We start from the raw sequence: 18,462 nt of genomic DNA on the forward strand, positions 1-18,462 counted from the left end.
AGTTAGAAGGCAGAGGTTTTCTCCATCACAGAATTGCAGCATTGACCACAATCACAATCTTTGGAGTCTCTCTCAGTGCCACCTTAGAAAACACCTCTTTGGAAGGGAGCCTTACATAGGAGGGTTTGAGGGAACAGAGCACTTGTTCCTTTTTGTTTGTTTGTTTGCAATTTTTCTCACCAAAACCCTTCATGAAACACCTGTTAAATTTGGACTCTACAGCAGTCATGTGTATTAGTGGCTACTTTGTCAAACAAGCATTCCAGGCTTTTCTAGAATCCCATGCTCACTGTTGTTCTTCTTCACTAATTTACACAAGACAAGGTTGGGCCCAACCTTTTCATTTTTTTGTTACCTACCTAGTATTAGTAAAAGGATCAATGATCCAAAGCCTGAACCTGAACATTTTCTTCAGCATCCCCACTGTCATACAGTCCTCTAGTCTAACTCCTGTAGAGTCCCACAGTGCCTACTGGTGGCCACTAGGGCAGATGCTCTAGACATGAGCTCTCCAGCCAGTGTGGATGGTGCTATTATAGTGGCTGTGAGCAATGCAAATTAGAGTCCTTGGAATTGTATAGTTTCAAAAATAATACAACCCTTTCTCACATGGAAAACACTTGGAAATGGGATAATGAAGTCTGAAAAGCAAAAATCAAAACATCAGTGTTGATCTTGGTGATAGAAGGACTAATCTACTTGACAAAGTTGGCCAACTTGCATCATTCCAAACCTTGACTAACTTTCTCTAGCACAGCCAGCCACTCCAACTGAATGAAACCTCTGATCACTATTTTTTCCTGTAATTCTGAGGCAGGGGAATAGACAGAATTTTCATAGACAAACAAACACAAAAATAAATGTAGAGAACTTAAGTTTAACATGCCCAGTTTCTTCTTCCATACAATTAAACTTAGTTCTCCTACCACAGAGAAAGGTAAGAAGAGGAGAGGCAGACTAGGGATATTACTCAACAGACCCAGCCTTTATCAAGGGAATAGGGAACAAACATTTCCCCTGAGGTCCACAAGATTTGTGTTGCCCAGACACCTCAGACTCGCTCTTTGAGGACCTCTCTGTTCCATCAGTCTTGAGGAATGCCCTTCAATACCCTTTATAGTATAGCCTTGGTACCATTGTTGGGCAGTCAAATTGAGCCTCAGACAGACATAATGATTGCCAATATTATTGTAAGGAGTTCCAAGGTCTGATGCCAACTGCCAAGCTATGAATTAACTACCTATTCTTCATTTGTCAGTCTATACTGCTTTATCTCCTAGTATGAAGAAAAAGACCCAATGAAAAGCTTTAGTGGTATCAGAATGAACCACCAATAGCGATAGCATGATGGCACTACTCAGAGATGCTCTAAATTTGGATATGATATGAACTCATTTTCTTCAAAATTTCTTCCCATGAACTAGATAGATGGCTCAATGCTTAAGAGCATGTATGGTCTTGCAGGGCCCTGAGTTTAGCTCTTAGAACCCACATCAGGAGGCTAACAACTGCCTGTAACTCCAGTTCCAGGGGAATACAACACCCTCTAACTTCCTTGGGCCCATATGTACACATGGTACACATAAACTCATACAGGCACACACACACACACACACACACACACACACACACACACACAAATAAAAATAAACAAATAACTATAAAACAGGAAAATCGTTATAATGTCCTAAGAAAAACTAATTGTCTTTTTATTATTAATTTGATAACATATCAATTCTGCTCTGTTACAGGCCTTAATAGTTTTTCTATTATAATGCTTTATTTTCACTATAACACACATTTTATCATTTCTCTCTCAATGTGCTATTACTCAATCATTTAAGGAGGATTAAATTGAATTTCTCAATGTTTAAAACGGTTTCTTTTCAATTTTTTTTAAAAAATTCTATTCCAACGAGTAGTATTCATTGGCATATAATACCTTTACTAAATTTGTCTGCATCTAGGCCCACAGCATCAGTCTTTCAAATATATTCTGCTAGACTTTATCTCTTTGCTCTTCCCTGGTGAGAGATGAAATTTATAAACTCTGAAATCTCTTAAACAAGAGCTATTAAAATAAATATTTAATACCTTCTATTTCTTCTGTCACACAAATTTATAGATACATTTTTCTCCTTACTTCCTGCCTGCTTCTCCTTTTGTATGCACCACACTTTTCTGAGGGCTGCAATTTTAATAATTAATTCAGCAGTTTCTCTTGTCAAACTGTGTAGCTGAAGATCTTATAGCTTAAATATTTTCCTTGATCTCCCTAGGCGTCTCTGTCAAAACTCCCCGTGTTTGTGATTTTCAGAGTCATTACTTGACAGTCTCCTGGATCCTGTCTTCTCCTGGGGAACCATTCCAGTTTGCCTCCTAGAGCCTGGATTTTCCCGCTAATGGGATTTTCCGGTTAGCTTATTGGTTTGTCTGACTTAGTAAAACCTAAAATAAACCTCTCTCTTGTCTCCCCAGAGAGACATGAAACCTAAATCTTTTCTCTGTTCCTTTTAAGAATCCAATCAGACCCTCCTGTCTTCCACATAATGGTGTATATTTCTTAAGATGCTGCTTTTCCTCACATAGAAATAATTTTCTACCAGAATCCATGTTTTTATTGTGTTTGTAATAATTTGTAGATGATTTTTGAAAATTTAAGTTCTTAATGTTCTAATGGATGTGAGTTTGTTTATCCTGAATTTATTAGGTGCAGCATTGAGAAAACTACACACATTGTCTTTCTGTTTCCTACTTCTCAAGGTGGGGAATTGGCTCAGTGTTTCCAGCACCTTCTTCAAGATGTAGTAGGAGCCTATAGCATCTCTCCATTGTAAGCATCCTTCCTTTGTTGCCTTGATGGTAAGGAGGAACAAAATTCAAATCACGGTGTAATCTCATCTATTTTTTCAGGAAATTTGAATTCCCTTTGGCACACTGCATCAACCACAGGTGTTTCTATAATCATCCTTTAAGCTTTTGCAATAATTGTGTTGATTGATTTTGGATTTTCTTGTATACATAGTCTAATTTCCTTTGCCTTGAGAGTCCTCTTATGCACATTTTCTTCATCAGAAAGAGCCTGACCAGTTGTGCTGACTGTTGCAGACTCTAAATTATCCCCGTCTGGGAGCTCACTGTTATGAATAGTTTATCTCCTTGACTTTGTAGAGACTTTCAGAAAGAGAAATTCTCCTGCGATAATCTACCTGAGGAACCCAGTTCAATGAGAAATTTTTCACTGTCTGGAAGACTGGATATCAGATAAGACTTCAGTTTTCTTTTCTTAATCTCTTACTATTGAAGAGAGAATTTGTAATCATCCATCATTCCAGAAAATATTCAGACAACAGCACTGGCCATTGAATAATTCTGTATGTTATATAGAAAACAAAAGCCTACAGCAGTAACATTCAAAATATATATTCTGCATTTGAAAAAGCAAGTGGAGATGTGAATAACCCTATTACTAATCACAAGTACATCTTTTGTGGTTTATCATCACATAGAGTAACCTAGTGCAATGATAAATAGGGTATATGTCCTTTCTGTAAGTGAAGTATTTGGACTTTTAAAAATGTACTTTTACATGTATGTGTGCACCCATGTGAATCAAGTGTGTTCAGGTTCCTGTGGAGGCCGCAAGAAGTCATCAAATCCCCCAGGGTTGGAATTACAGGAAGTTATGAGGGGCCCTCTGCTTGGTAGGGTGCTAGGAACTGAACTCAGGTTTTATTGAAGAGTAACAAATATTCTTAAGTGATGAGGCATTTCTCCAGTCCCCTGTATTATATTTTTTTTTTAGGAAGAAACATTGTTGAATTTGCATTTATATGTACAAGAAAAACAAGGGCTGGAGAATCAGCCTCAGCAAATGCTATGACCACTCTTGAGTCATCCAGAGACAGCAGGGATGTTTCCTAAGGTGTGATACCCAGTAAGTAATGCTGTGAGACAAAGCTCTTGAGTGTATGGGTTAGAGGGATGTTTTTGTAAATCTTGACTCAATATTTTTAATGTTAATTATTTTATTAAAGGGGTGATTAGTAAATACTTTCTATATTTTGCAGCTTTTGTTTTGATATTCTTAACAGGGTCTTTCAAAGAACAAAGATTTTTGTTTTTAGTGCAGGGATGCTGTCTTGGATGATTCTAAATAGAGGGCACTGTGCATGTAAGTAGAAGCACAAGAGAGCTGAGTGACATTTATGAAGTCCCAATTTCCACATTTTAACCAGTGAAAATAATCTTGACCTACCTCCATGTTCTTCCTTCAGCAAATGAGCCTTATTATATCCTAATGTGACGAAAAAAGAGTAAGTACAGTTTTCTGCTTCACAAATGAGCATCCAAGAGTAATTAGGGAGCTGGAAAGTGTGGAGATGGTGGTGGAATCTGCAAAAGGAAATCCACAGAGAGATGCTAAATTGTGTAAGAATGTTTTGCAAAGAGATTATGTACATCTGACTACTTAACCACATGAAGCATCAGCTGCCATCCTCAATGGGGCTGCGATCCTCTTCTCACTGGACAACCACTGAATGTAGAAACGTTGGGAAGTGTGTCTCAAGATCATTGTATCACACTGTCTGATATTGAGGCATTCTCAAGTATTCACAAAGGCAAAGTAGCACTGGAAATTGCTGGGAGACAAAAAAGAAATCAGGACATCTGCACACGTTTTTACTGAAAACACTGGTGTGTCATTAAATAGACTGGTTGTAGGAATGCTGAGTGTGTCGTGTGCTATGGAACAGCATCTCTAAACAACTTGGCATTTTCAGTTCATACCCACTGAGTTATTCAAGATACGTTCATTTCTAAACTTCTTTAGTGTTAGAATTTATGGAGAAACTATCAGACAAAGTCCCTCTACTCTGGATGCTTAAGGTTGAAAGAAAAAAAGCATTTATCTGTTCAACATGCCCATACTGTCATCATGAAACCAAGTTTGAAAATATTTGGAAGAAAGTAAAATCCTGCAGAGTAATAAGGTCAAGGAATGGATAAATTAAACAATGTGTCAATTTTCCATGAGATAGTGACATCAAGGTAAATACAGGGCAGAAGGACTAAATGAAAAGATAGGCTCTATGTTTAAATGAGCTGGGTTTATAGGAGACGGAAATAATCTGTAAGAAACAAGAAGGAGACAGGATAAGCTATATATAAAGATGTAGAGTATGTCTCTTGGTGAACATAAAAAACATCTGCATGCTATTCTGTATTGTTTTCAACTCAAAAGTCAGTACACAATTAACCCAAGGAGTGAAGAAATTTGACTATGAGGCAGAACTTGGGTCAACCTAATTGCCTTAGTAACTCAAACATAGACATCTTTTGCATGAGTTTATCTTGATAGAAATTCATCAGTGTGAAACGAGATAGCAGAAGAGCTCAATAAAACTGTGGAGACACATTCTAGTGCTGACTATATCTCACAAATCAGAAGGAACATGTAGACCTAAGTGTTAAGGAGACGGGTTCAGGAAGGAGAGGACAAACAAGACAGAAAGACTCTAATGGTTTGGGATGTTCCCATTCTGGGACTATACAGGACATGAAGCCATATTCACAAGCATTCTGAGATTACAAGAAACTGCCATTGGTAGCAGGCTTTGCACGTATGTGTGATAAAAAAGAAAACACTATAGAAATACTGAGTTGAAATTAGCATTAAAATACTGTCTTCACAACTCAGAGTGAAAAGAGAATGAATGAACAGAAGAATTCACAGGACATTGCTCTCACCAGGATTGCCTAATTCAGAGAGAGATGGAAAACATAGAATTTACATCATAGGTGCATATGTTTACATAACATGTGAGCTTTCAGCCCACAAACAATATGTGAGGAATCCCTGAATTCCCTTCAAGATCATTTTTTACCCAAGCTCTGCTTTATTGATGCCGTATGATTTCCTGTCTTTTTAATGCCCCAATCCCATTTTTTATATGAAGGAGTACAGAAAACTTCACTTAGAACATGTAGGGGTTGAAGGGAGAGGGGCACACAAGGGTTTCTGTACTGGCAGAACATCCTTGTGTAGCTCTGTGGCTAAGCTGCTGGAACAGAGATACACAGCTGAATCCTGGGGTTCTGTGGGCTGGATCTTCAGAGTGGAGACAGATGAATCTAACATCTCAGCTTTGAATCGATCCTTGAGTGTCTTGTCATCCTCCATAAGAGACTTGCTGCGAAAGTAGCTCAGCAATTGTAGTCCTTGTATCTTGGTCTGTTTGTACCAGAAAAGATCATTGTGACCTGGAACTGGCTCACACCTCAAAGTTACTGTTTGTCCTTTCTCTGCCACCTCATGCCTGGGTGACTGGATGACTCCAGCATCTGTGTGATCTATATTAAAAAAAGACAAAGTGGAAGAGAGAATAAGAAAACTCTGGAGGACGGGGTCCTGAATAAAGAAAGCCAGTGTGATGATGTTAAGTGTCCTTGGGACTTACTTGCTACCAGAGCACAAAAGACCACATAGCAGAGGATCTGGATGCCCATAGCAGGATGAGAACAGGTGCAAAACATCCAGACCAAGGATTTAGGTGAGCAGCAAAGTGACTCTGAAAAAGCTTGATTCTCTTAAGTCATCTATTGGTCAGTGACATCATCCAATGAGCCAGGAATACCTTCAAGCCCAGCCCTAGCTTGAAAGCTTCTTGAAGAGGAGGCTACAGCTCTCAAGATGAATTAAGTCGATTTGAATACAACTGCAGCGGTATTCAGGTGAAGACTGACATAGTTTGAGGCTCTTGGTAGCTTGGTTTGGTTTTATCAAGTCTTGAGTCCTTCTCTCTTGCCTTCCTCTTATAAGAAGCTGTTATTTCCATTTGTACTTCAAACTCCAAGTATTTAAAAATGAATTCACTGTCTTCTCACAAGGCAGCTTCTCTGAAAACTGCCGTATTCCTTCATTGGTGGCACAGTCCTCCAACTAACATACTCACACTCATATCACTCACTGGTCATTTAAGAACTATCCTTTAAACTCCACAGGAATGATAACAGCTCTGTTATCCCTGAAAAACTGATGGAAAGCTCTGTGGGGTGAAAGACCTCTATGATACATTATTCTTGAATTTTATCAAATACTTTAACTCAACAACTTCCTCTCTATCCCTACAATGAAAAAAATTAGGGATTGTCTTATTCTTAAAGATTTGTGAAAATAGTACTATGTATTCTTATCTAGTGCCCACATAGAACCTTCACCCCTACATTCTAGTGTCCTTGGTCCTGGAAGGTACTCCACAGGCTACCAAAGAGAAAAAAGTAAACACCAACCTAGTCACAAAACCTTTGATCTACAATCTGCCCTGCCTGCAAGATATGCTAGGGCAATGTTGGCACAAAGCTTGTGGGAGTACCATTGTCTGATTTGACTTAAGGCCTACTCAATGAGATGCGACTCATACCCATCCAACACTCCTTGAGTGACCAGGAATCAGAATAGAGAGCTTAGAAACCTAGGGTAAAACCAAACACTGCTTGTCTTAAAAAAGGGGGGGGGGTAATCAATAAAATAACTCCTAATGACATTTTGCTATCATCATAGAACAGTGTCTTATTCAGCCGTCATCAGAGAAGCAGAGACCCACAGCCAGACATTATGCAGAGAAAGAGAGAGAGAGACAGAGAGAGAGACAGAGAGAGAGAGAGAGAGAGAGAGAGAGAGAGAGAGAGAGAGAGAGAGAGAGAGAGACCTTGGAACTCACAGCTCTAAATGGGATGTCCCCATCAAATCCCACCCCCAGAGATCAGGGAACCCCATAGAAGAGAAGGCAGAAAGAGTGTAAAAGAAAGTATGGAGGACATCAGAAGAACAAGGCCCTCTGAGCCAGTTAAGCAAGGTGCATATGAGCACACAGAGACTAACGCAGCAAGCATGGGTCCTCCATGGGTCCACACCAGACCCTCTGTGTGTATATTACAGCTTTTAGCTCAGTGCTTTAATTGGACTTCTGAGTATGTGAACAAATGGGTTTTGATTTTTGTGCCTGCCCTTGAGGACTCTTTTCCTTCTGTTGGGTTGCCTTGTCCAGCCTCAATGTGATGGCTTTTGTCTTATTTTATTGTATTTGATTTGGTCATGTTTGGTTGTTAATCTCTTAGAAGCCTGTTCTTTTCTAATGAGAGACAGAAAGGGAGTGGATCTGGAGGGGAGGGGAGGTGGTGATGAATTAGGAGAAGTAAAGGGAGAGGAAATTGTAATCAGGACATAGTGTATGGGAAAAGAATCTATTTTAAACAAAAGGGGGAAAATTGTAAAAAGAGCAAATAATTTTTAAAAAGGCCTGAGTTCAGTTCTTAGAAACTACATTGTAAAAGCTGGCCATGATGTTGTGAGCTTGTTACCCCATACTGGAGAGAGAGGACAAGCAGAGCACTGGGACTCAATGACTGGCCAGCCTAGCCTGCTTGGAAAGCTCCAGGACATTGAGAGTCCCTGCCACAGAAACAAACAAACAAGCAAGCAGCAATGACAACCCCCCCCCCAAAAAAAAAAAACCCAGGGTGGATGGCATCCAATTATAGCTTTCTAAGCCCTACACAGATTCTAAGTGACAGTGAAGCCACAGTGCATTCTAGTGGCCAGCGACAAGCAGCAACACAAATCGCAGAGAAGCTATGACTTCCTTCATTTAGTATAAAAGATGTGAGATTTTATAATGTGTTTGTGTTAGAGAATAAATCATCAGTATTGGTATTATTTTGGTCTAATTTTTAGATCATGACCAAAAGGCAATGAATGGTTGTCACCAACCATACAACTTGTGGCCAGATAGATGGGATGATCTGAAGTGAATGAAAAGGAACAGAAGTTGTGAACTGCCATTAGACTCTGTAAGGACAGAAGGAATGAGAAGAGGGTCTGAAAGTGGAGGTGCTTGCAGCGGGTCCCCACCATGCTGGTTTCCAAGCACTCCCAACAGTTCAGACTGGTTTCTCTTATTATCTTAGAGAATCAGGAAGAAGTTAGTAGAGATATAGAGACAGACATGAAGAAGGTATCAGCAGGGGTTACATGGGGGCTCTGGGTTGCTTTAAAAGTTCTTACAAGGAGTATTTTAACATGCCAAGGCACTGTTTCAATAGACAAAGGTAGACAGTGAAGTGTGTTCAGCAGCACCTGAACTACCTGGATCAAAGCGGAAATAGTTTGGGGCTGAGTCGGAGACATCAGAAAGTTGCAGCTCTCTGTGATTAGTACTTGGTTTGAGTGGAGATTTGGGTTGGGCATGATGTTGGATGCCTATAACTCCAGAGCTTGGGAGGTACAAGCTAGAGGGCCAGAATTAATGGGAATTCAAATGTATTCTATAAAATTCTAGGACCCCTGCTAGAATATCCATTTCGTGTATTTCTATGAAGCTAAGACATTGTTGAAAATAAGTTAAAATTATACACAAAAAATTATCAACAATGTAATTATTAATGTATTTCCACACAAGCAAGAGTAGAAAGAAGTCCTCCAAAAAAAAAACGTATAGTGTAGAGAATTTGTTCCATAGAAAGTTCTAGTATAAAGGAAGAGAAGAAGCGTAATATAAAGATGTCACCAAGGGTAGCATTCTAAACTTTCAGATACTCCTGCTCCAGCAGGAAAGCCTGTTGTCTGTTTCTCCCAGATAACCTCCATCTGGTAATGTTTTAGATGTATTTCCTGACAGCATATTTTACAGAACAGGTGTCTCCTCATTCTGAGAATTGAGTCTGTGAACAGTCACTTTCAGTTTGGGGTTCTTGAATTGTCACTGAAAAATACTTCGAGTTCCTGGGATATTATTTTCAAACACTGGCTGTCCTCATGTTTCAAGAAAAAAAAAATGTGACCTCTAGTTATATGCAGCATAGCCTCTGTCTACAGACTCGCTCTGTCTATGGAATATAAGAAGCAAGCAGAGGTCTCTGCTGAAAGCTGGCTTGAAGAAAACCACCAGCTTTGTGCACAGCAGAGAGGTGTCTCCGCGTTGCTGTGGATACACTGCTGGCACAGAGGTATGTCGCTGTATCCTCCAGCTTCGCAGACTGGATCTTCAGAGTGGAGTTGACTGCTTCAGGTCTTACTGCAGAAAAGCGACCCTTGGGCAATTGTGAATCATCCATAACAGCCTCATTCTGAAAATAGACTAGAAGCTGGGGGCCCTGGTCTCTGGGCTGCTGATACCAGTAAAGAGTAGTATGTCCAGAAATAGGGTCACACCAAAAGGAAGCATCTTGCCTTTCCTGTATGATCACATATCTGGGAGACTGAGTGACTCCAGCTTCAGACAGTACTGTAAGAAAAGAAGACAGTGTTTCAAACTGGAAGCAACTAGAAAAATCCCCCAGAGAAATGCAAAATGGAGATATTGCTTTTTTAAAATCTCACCTGCCCCCAGGAGACAGAGCACTGCCCAGGTGAGGAGCCTGGTGCCCATGGCTGGGTCAGGGTAAAAGAAAGATCACCATGATATCAAGGTCCTGTGATCTGCATTACCTGATACCACATGACAGTTCCACAATGACGTTACTCCCTAAGAATCACAGTCTTATAGCAGTGGCTGTGAACGTAAATGGTTAGCATCCACACAGACAGCATGTAAGTTCACCCAGTGTCCTCACATGCAGCTCTGACCTTCAAAGAATGCAATCTTCTTCAACATCTGGAGACCCTTCTTCTAAGGTTCTGATGGATGTTTCTACTTGAATGTCACAAAGGCAACATTATCGGCTGGTGACCTCTGTTTTTCTTTTCATTATCTTTCATTTGAGGCATGTATCTTTCATCAGGTTCTGGCACAGTATAATTCAGTGTTATAAACCACATTAAACTAGTTGATGTGTTCCAAGAGGGGTAAAGTGATGCCCTTGGCACAGGTAGATTTTCTTTCATCTGAAGATGCAATTTATTCTTTGCTTTCGTGAGTCTCCCCTATGCTTTCCACACCAAAGCCTTCACTGTCATACAGCCTGCACTTCTAGAACACCAATGAATACATCTTAGAATAGATATCTTTTCTAAGGAAGATAGAGAGCTTTCTTGGCCTAGAAATCATCACTGTAGATATTCTAATAATAAATGCAAATGTAAACAGCTTTTTCAGGTTTATGAATGTTCAGACTGACAACTCGGATACAATCTACAAATAAAGTGCACTGTTTAGCACCCGACTGTTGTTGTTCCATAGCTGGAGAAAGACTGGGTACAAAGACACATGTTTCTCATTGCTTGAGTGGTATGGTTCGGTGGGTGAGGAAGTTGAGAACCTTTGGAATTTGGCATGGGGAACAAGGCAAGGATGTGTGCTCAGAGACATGGAATGGTATAACTCTGTGGTGGAAGATCAGCAGGCAAGTCTCCCACATTTAGGAAACATATGCTTATGTTGCCAGGTGAAGATCTGAGGCATAAAATTAATGAACAGAACAGCTGGTTTTGTTCATTCAGTCTCCATCAACAGTGTAGAAAAGCTGCTGATGTGAGGTCAGCTTAAGCTGCGTCACCTGATAACTCAGTGATACAAGGCCTCTTGACGTCAAGAGGACAGTGTATGTTTCCTTCTCTGACAAGACTGTTGGGTGACAGCAGCATGAATGGATGTTAGAGACTGTGCTCCTCAGACAATGTTAGAGACTGTGCTCCTCAGACGATGTTAGAGACTGTGTTCAGACAATGTTAGAGACTGTGCTCCTCAGACAATGTTAGAGACTGTGCTCCTCAGACATTGTTAGAGACTGTGCTCCTCAGACAATGTTAGAGACTGTGCTCCTCAGACAATGTTAGACTGTGTTCCTCAGACATTGTTAGACTGTGCTCCTCAGACAATGTTAGAGACTGTGCTCCTCAGACGATGTTAGAGACTGTGCTCCTCAGACAATGTTAGACTGTGCTCCTCAGACAAGCTGTGAAGTGTCAGAAATTGAGGAATTTCAAGACATGGGATGAAATTTCCTGTGTGTTCCATGACAACCCCTACTTCACAAGTAAGACAATCAAAGAAATAGATGACAGAATCCATGTTAGGTACAGAGTAGGATAATCTGGGATTCTGAGAAAACCGATTAATTTAAAAATGCTTACAATGTTGTTGGCCAGATTTCAAACAAGCCCATCTAGAAATGTCCAGAAATATTTGCTTTTTATCCTTCTGGCATACATACATTCTATGTTACTCTACACAACGGCAAGTGAGGTTAAGTGAAGGGTACAGATGCACAGTTAACATTACTCTGGTGTGCTCCCGAGTATTCCTTCTCCTTGTAGATGGGTCTCTGAGTTCTCAGCCTGACTTGTGATCTAGCATCCATGTACTGGACAGGATGCAAATATTCTTCACCTAATGATTTTGCTACAGCTCTGTCTTTCCATTGAGCAGCAATTATCTTTATCAGTGGAAAGAGAAAAAAAAAAAAACTTCTGTGTAGTACTTCATGTATTACAGACTATTCATAGTATTACTGACTATCCAAACCACTAGACACTAGAATTAAGCCACACTTCACACTCATACTCATTGGTAGACCATGTGGGTCTTTACCCAACTCCAGTGCCTCTTGATGGCTGCAGGTTCAGAATCAGTAGACAGAGATTTCCTATTCATGATTCAAGGACAGTGGTATGACTTCTGTTCTGCATACAGTAAAGTCAGAGCTAGGCTGGAAGAGATCATTTGCTGGACCTGCCTCTAATGTTCATTTTGTCAGGCCACAATTTGGGATTAGCACCACACTACTCCTGTTTATATGTAACCAGCTTCTCAAAGTTAGAGTCTATAACCACCATGGAGATGTAGAATTAACATCTATCTCCACACTGGTGGAGGCCAAAGAGTGGCTCATTAAAGTTTATCATAACAAAGAAAATGAGTTTTGTGAAATTCCATAGAGAGCAGCAAGCTTCTACTGATAGCTGCATCTTTAATTTCTTTATTAATTTGAGAATTTTTTACGTGAGTATTCTATTTCTACACCTACATCATGTCTTCACCTCTCTACACCCCTCCAGCTCCTGCTGTGTTTCCTCTAAATCCCTTGAATTCATGACATCTTTACAATTATTATGGTTACATATACATAATTATTATTCTTTTGTTATTATATTTTACACACACGCACACACACACACACACACACACACACACACACACACACACACAAGAACTACAGGCTTCTGAGAGGGGGATGAACCTTGATAGGTTATTCAATCTCAAGTAGTGAGTCCTACACAGATGTACATAGGACAGCTGCACGCTTTAAGTTACCAGCTCCCTCCCCATCAAGCTCTTGTTTTTAATGGCTCTAAGTATAAAGCAGAATTACTGCAAACCTGGGCTTAGAGCACTACCTAGTGTTAAATCAGCACAGTGATGATGGACTCAAACCCTATAAGATGAATATAGTGCCATGCTCTGGGGGAGTCACACACGTGTATATTGTCCCTTCCCGTAAAGAAGTCTTCTGGCCTCAGCCAAAACAATGCATTTATTTTGTCTAAAATACAAAGGACCATAGTTTTATTTCTATCTCATGATAGTAAAACTGTTAAAAGTTAAGGGCTGCAATAATCTCTAAAGCACATCTGACAATAAAAGGTGTTCCCCCAAAGAAAACACACAGATATGCCATGAACACATGAGTAGATGCTTGGTCTCATTGGCCCTCAAGAAGCGCAAAAGCTGCTCACTGGAGTACCACTTCACACACAGACAGTCACAGCAACAGCAAAAATGGAACAGGCGAAAACATGGGCACAGCAGTGAAGAAACGGTAATCCTCACACATCGATGATGGGAATGTAAAAGGGTACAGCTGCCGTAACAAAAATTGGGAACTTACTGCAAATATCAAAGAGAATTATTGGATGACTCCACAATCTTGTGTGAAGATATACACTCCAAAAAGTTGAATACTAGGAGGTAAACAGATAATTGAAGTTCAATGTCAGTTGAGGATTATTCATTATAATTGAGAGATGGAAACAACTTAAAAATCCACAAAGTGATGGATAGGTAGAAAAATGTACAATTTGAATACAATGAAGTATTTTTTAAAAAGTAAAGTTTTAATGTGCATTACAAATGTAACAAGTATTATATAAAGTAAAAGAAAATCAGACACAAAGAGAAAAATATAATTCTAAACATACACTTCCTCTAACAGACAAAATTTCTATAACTCAAAACTGGGCTTGAGGGTAGAGTAGTTACTGCTTAATGGGTTAACAGTTGAAAACTTTTTAGGAAACACATACAGATGATTGTTCTGCAACAGAGTGAATATGTGAAAAATAGTTACAGATATAAAAATAGTGATGAAGTTCAAAAATGGAAGTCCAGTATGCTACTTTGGTTTCTGCCTCTTCTGAACTTAGGGATAAGCCAGTAAAGGAAAAAAAAAAAAAAAAAACACCTTTCCCTCAGCTTCCCCCCTGGTAGAAAAACACAGATTCTCCTGAGGAAACGTGACCCTCTCCCTGGGAGTCCCACCAACCAAGGAGGATTAAGTCATTACAGGAGGTCTATAGACTTGTCAGGGTCTAACTCTATCTCTTATGGACATTTTCAACTCCTCAAACAATTTATTCTTTCCCAACTTACATGCATTACCCTATACTTAAGCCTGTAAAGAAGGAATAGAAGTCTGTAGATACAAGTAGGTGTTTAGATATTCATTTTTCTTTTCATTTGATGTCCCCGGGCATGCAATTAGCTTGCATAGCTTTTTGCTTGTTAATTTGTGAATTTACTTCATAAATTCACATCAGACAGTAAACAAATATACTCTAATGCACAAGCATCAAAGGAAATTTCTGTGTTACCGTGTGCATTTTATTATAATCCTTAAAAAGTAAAAAAGAGAGAAAGGCTATCTTCAAAATAACAAAAGTAAATGAAAGCAGAGATTAATAGCTGAATCCTCCATGGAGGCACGGAGAGGAAAAGACACAAGTAATTCATATGCACTGGTAACTAAAAAATATGGTATTTGTTAGAGTGCATCCCATGGAATGTTTTCTGATGTGGTTGTCATTTTCTTCTGTAGAATGAAAGAGTTCCTGGTAGTCCACAGCTCCATGCATGTCCTATATTGTAACACTTTAGAAAATGCCCCTATGTGGTAAGTTTGAACTCAAGTATCAATACTTCAGCAGTTTCTGATTTATTTATCAGTAACAATGAAATAAATTAATGTTTTGTGGTAACTTCCATACACTCTTTTGTGACTTGACAATTTAGGTGAATTCTGCTGCTATATTTATTAAGTTGACGCTCTTATTAATAGTAACATTCTTTATCTTCTTTGGTTATGAATTGCATTAAGCAAGGCGTGCCATATTACAAAGCAAAATAGTGATTAATATTATGGTTTAGATATGGAGTGTTCCCCCAAAGATTCACATATTAAAGAGGCCAGCCTGGGTCCTCAAGATCTGGGCTGGTGGGAAGACAGCCACGGGCCCACTCAGTGCCATGAGCAAGTATGTGGTAGAGAAATGGGAGAGAGAGAAAAGCAGAATGGTTCATATGCTGTGGAAGGCAGAATGGAAGAAGTGAAGGAGGCGATAGTACGCTGGTGTTGGAGGCCTGCTCACCACCCGGGACTATCGTCCATGCCCGAGCTGCTGCTGAGGACCATGTCTGGGTCCACGGTTCTACCGCAGCCAGGATCTGTGTTGAAGTCCACCGCCCACGATGCCACCAAGGTTACACGGAGGCCATATTCCAGACCATAACCTGTGGTCTTGGTGTCTTCGGGCCCTGCCACCACCAGAGCCATCCTGATCTGAGTGCCTTGTGCTTCCACCCAGAACCAGGATGTCATCTGGGCCCAAGCTGCTGCCACAAGACATGGCTAGGTCTGTGGTCCTTCTGCTTAGGGTCTGTGTTGATGTCTGTAGCTCATGTCACCTCAGGGGGCCATGGGAACCATTCCTGATGAAACCAGAAGGTCATGCTGAACTGCCTGCACTTCAATGGTCGTGGCATAGCTGACCCTGCCCCATGCTGGACACTGTAGCAAGAGAGCTGACATTGCCCCTCACAGGAGAGCTGCCCCCTCCCCACTCTCCAGAGAGATGGTCCCAGCTTTCTCCATGGGTGAGGGTGAACAGACCCTGATGGAATGGGCATAGGGGAGCTGGCTCTGCCCCTCACCTGAGGGCTGAGGGACAGCCCCAGTGGCCTGGACTGACCAGCTCAATTACGACCCAGGCCCACAACCAGGCCTGTGGTTGGCCCACCATAACATTTAAACTATCTAGGAGTTCTGAAGTAGTTATGATCTGAACATTGCAGATGTAAGCAACCAGTGACTGTGTGTTATATCATTATGCCCCAAGTGACACCCAGACACTACCACTGCCTCCTTCTCTGCCCAAGGTCATTTGCTACTACATTCCTACAAGAACTACTCTTAACAATGCTGAAGGGCCAGAGAGAATGATTTCTCTTCATCAGTCCCAATAGATGCCTTTTGTCTTATTGAAAACACAATTCCATTTTCCTCAGTTCTCTCTCCCCTCCCCTTCCTTCCCATCCCCTCCCCTCCTCTGCCCTCCTCTTCTCTTCTCTTTCTTCTTGGCTGTCAAAAGATGAGCAGGACAACTCTGTCATATTCTTCCTGCCATGCTTTTCTGCCACACTACAGACCCCAAAACCACAGGTCCCATTAATCATAGACATAAACCTTTGAACACTGTGGTAAACCACACCTTCTTCCTTTATTTTCTCAGGCCAGAAAAGTGACTATGACAGGAATCTCCAAACTCAATGCTGACACAGTTTTATTGCCCAGTCCATAGAACATGGTGTGGCATGAGCAGCTTGCTGAAGTCATCTACCCAATTACCAGCCACTGAGCCAAGTTACTGACATATTACAACAAGAGAATATGATGCTTCTATTTGTAAATTCATCAAGATATGGAAAAAGGAAATGCATGAAGATATAGAAAAAGAGTAAAAGGTCTTAAGATATGGCATAGTTATTCCTCCAGCTTTGTTTTTTCTTCTGGAAATTAAAGATAAGAAAAGGGGAGTTAGTCTTCCCCAAGATGAGTCCCCTAAATAAACTCAACATGCTTAATTTATTTATGTATTCATACCAAACACCAAAAACAACAAACCAAAAATAACAATGATTAAAGAATAAGAGACAATGAGTCTGAAAGGGGAGAGAATCATGTGAGGAGTTAGAAGAAGTAAGGGAAGAAATATTGTAACTAAATTAAAACCTTAGAAAAGGAAAAGAAAAATGATCCTACTTGAAAGAGATTTTCATGGGAAATAGAAATCCAGAGCAAGAGGGAAAGGTGTGTCTTCAGGGCAGAAGAAGTGTCCTAGGAAATATCTCCAGAGGTGAAAACAGCACAACACATATGAGGAAGTAATGGAATGTAGACAAGTTCAGCTGTAGAGGAAAGAACAGGGAAGGCTGGGTAAAGGCTGATGATAGAGATGAGTGAAGAAAATGACATAGGACCTTATGGGCTACTGTCCTGTAGAAAAATGGGGCTACTGGCCTATAGAGTAAACACTGTCTGGAAAGAGATCATAGAAGTGACTCAGGTGGATAGTAAAGTGGTTGAAAAGTTAACTTGAAGTCCACAGGGAGGGAGATAGTGGCTGTAAGCTTATCAAAAGAGTCATCAGGGCTTCAATTAAGAGTTCAGGTTCCTCTCTGCAAGCAGAAACAAGGGGTAGATTTGAGACAAGCAGCCATGCTGAAGCATTCCCAGCTTGTCAGAGCTCAGTGACTCTTACAGAGGCAGGGACTTCCTGGGACAAACAGGCTTCTTGCTTCTTGTCTTCCTAACTTACTTTATGTGCAGAGGGGAGACAGCCACACATTGCTGTGCATCACTGCTGGCACAGAAGTACACAGCTGTCTGAGAGGGGGAAGTCATCTCCAGAATGAGGGAGAAGTTCTCTTGGTTTGGTCTGGTCACTTTGTACCCATCAGTGATATCTCCTTTCTCAGTGTTGTTAACACCATATGAGTAATGGATCAGCTTCAGTCCATGACCCGGGTCCTGCCGATACCAGTACATGTAATCATGATTGTCATTCTGTTGACAGTTTAATGTCACTTGTCCTCCTGTTACTGTCACCTTGCTTCTTGGGTCTTGGGTGACTGCAGCCTCCATGTGTTCTGGAATAGAGGAAGACAGAGCCTGATGATGTCATCTTAGCTAGAATGGGGAATTCTGTTGAGGGAAGCACACCTGCAGCCTGCCCAGCACTCACTTGCACACAGGAGACTCAAGGCCACACAGAAGAGCCTGGAGTCCATCTCAGGACCAAGGCTAGATCTGATGTCTTCCAGCCCTGTTTGTGGAAACTAGAGTCGGGGCTCTCAGTGACTTAGTGATGTCACTGTCTCCAACAAATGCTTCAGCTATACAATAAACACACCATATCCCTTCTGTCATAAGCAAGTCAACTTTCAATTATAATTGCATAGTTGGATTACA

At 40.6% G+C, this 18,462-nt stretch overlaps 3 gene segments (V, D, J or C); all 3 read right to left on the reverse strand.

Moving 5' to 3' along the window:
* Window positions 1-5,974: 5,974 nt before the first annotated feature.
* Window positions 5,975-6,646, reverse strand: LOC114687294. The segment is given in 2 exon segments: window positions 5,975-6,354; window positions 6,462-6,646. Coding segments are annotated over 2 exon segments (456 nt in total).
* Window positions 6,647-9,888: 3,242 nt separating this feature from the next.
* Window positions 9,889-10,517, reverse strand: LOC119087695. The segment is given in 2 exon segments: window positions 9,889-10,286; window positions 10,382-10,517. Coding segments are annotated over 2 exon segments (447 nt in total).
* A 6,175-nt stretch (window positions 10,518-16,692) lies between these two features.
* On the reverse strand, window positions 16,693-18,289 carry LOC119087587. The segment is given in 2 exon segments: window positions 16,693-18,140; window positions 18,236-18,289. Coding segments are annotated over 2 exon segments (381 nt in total).
* Between the last annotated feature and the right edge of the window lie 173 nt (window positions 18,290-18,462).

Source organism: Peromyscus leucopus, chromosome 3, assembly GCF_004664715.2.
Source record: "Peromyscus leucopus breed LL Stock chromosome 3, UCI_PerLeu_2.1, whole genome shotgun sequence".
NCBI lineage: Eukaryota > Metazoa > Chordata > Mammalia > Rodentia > Cricetidae > Peromyscus > Peromyscus leucopus.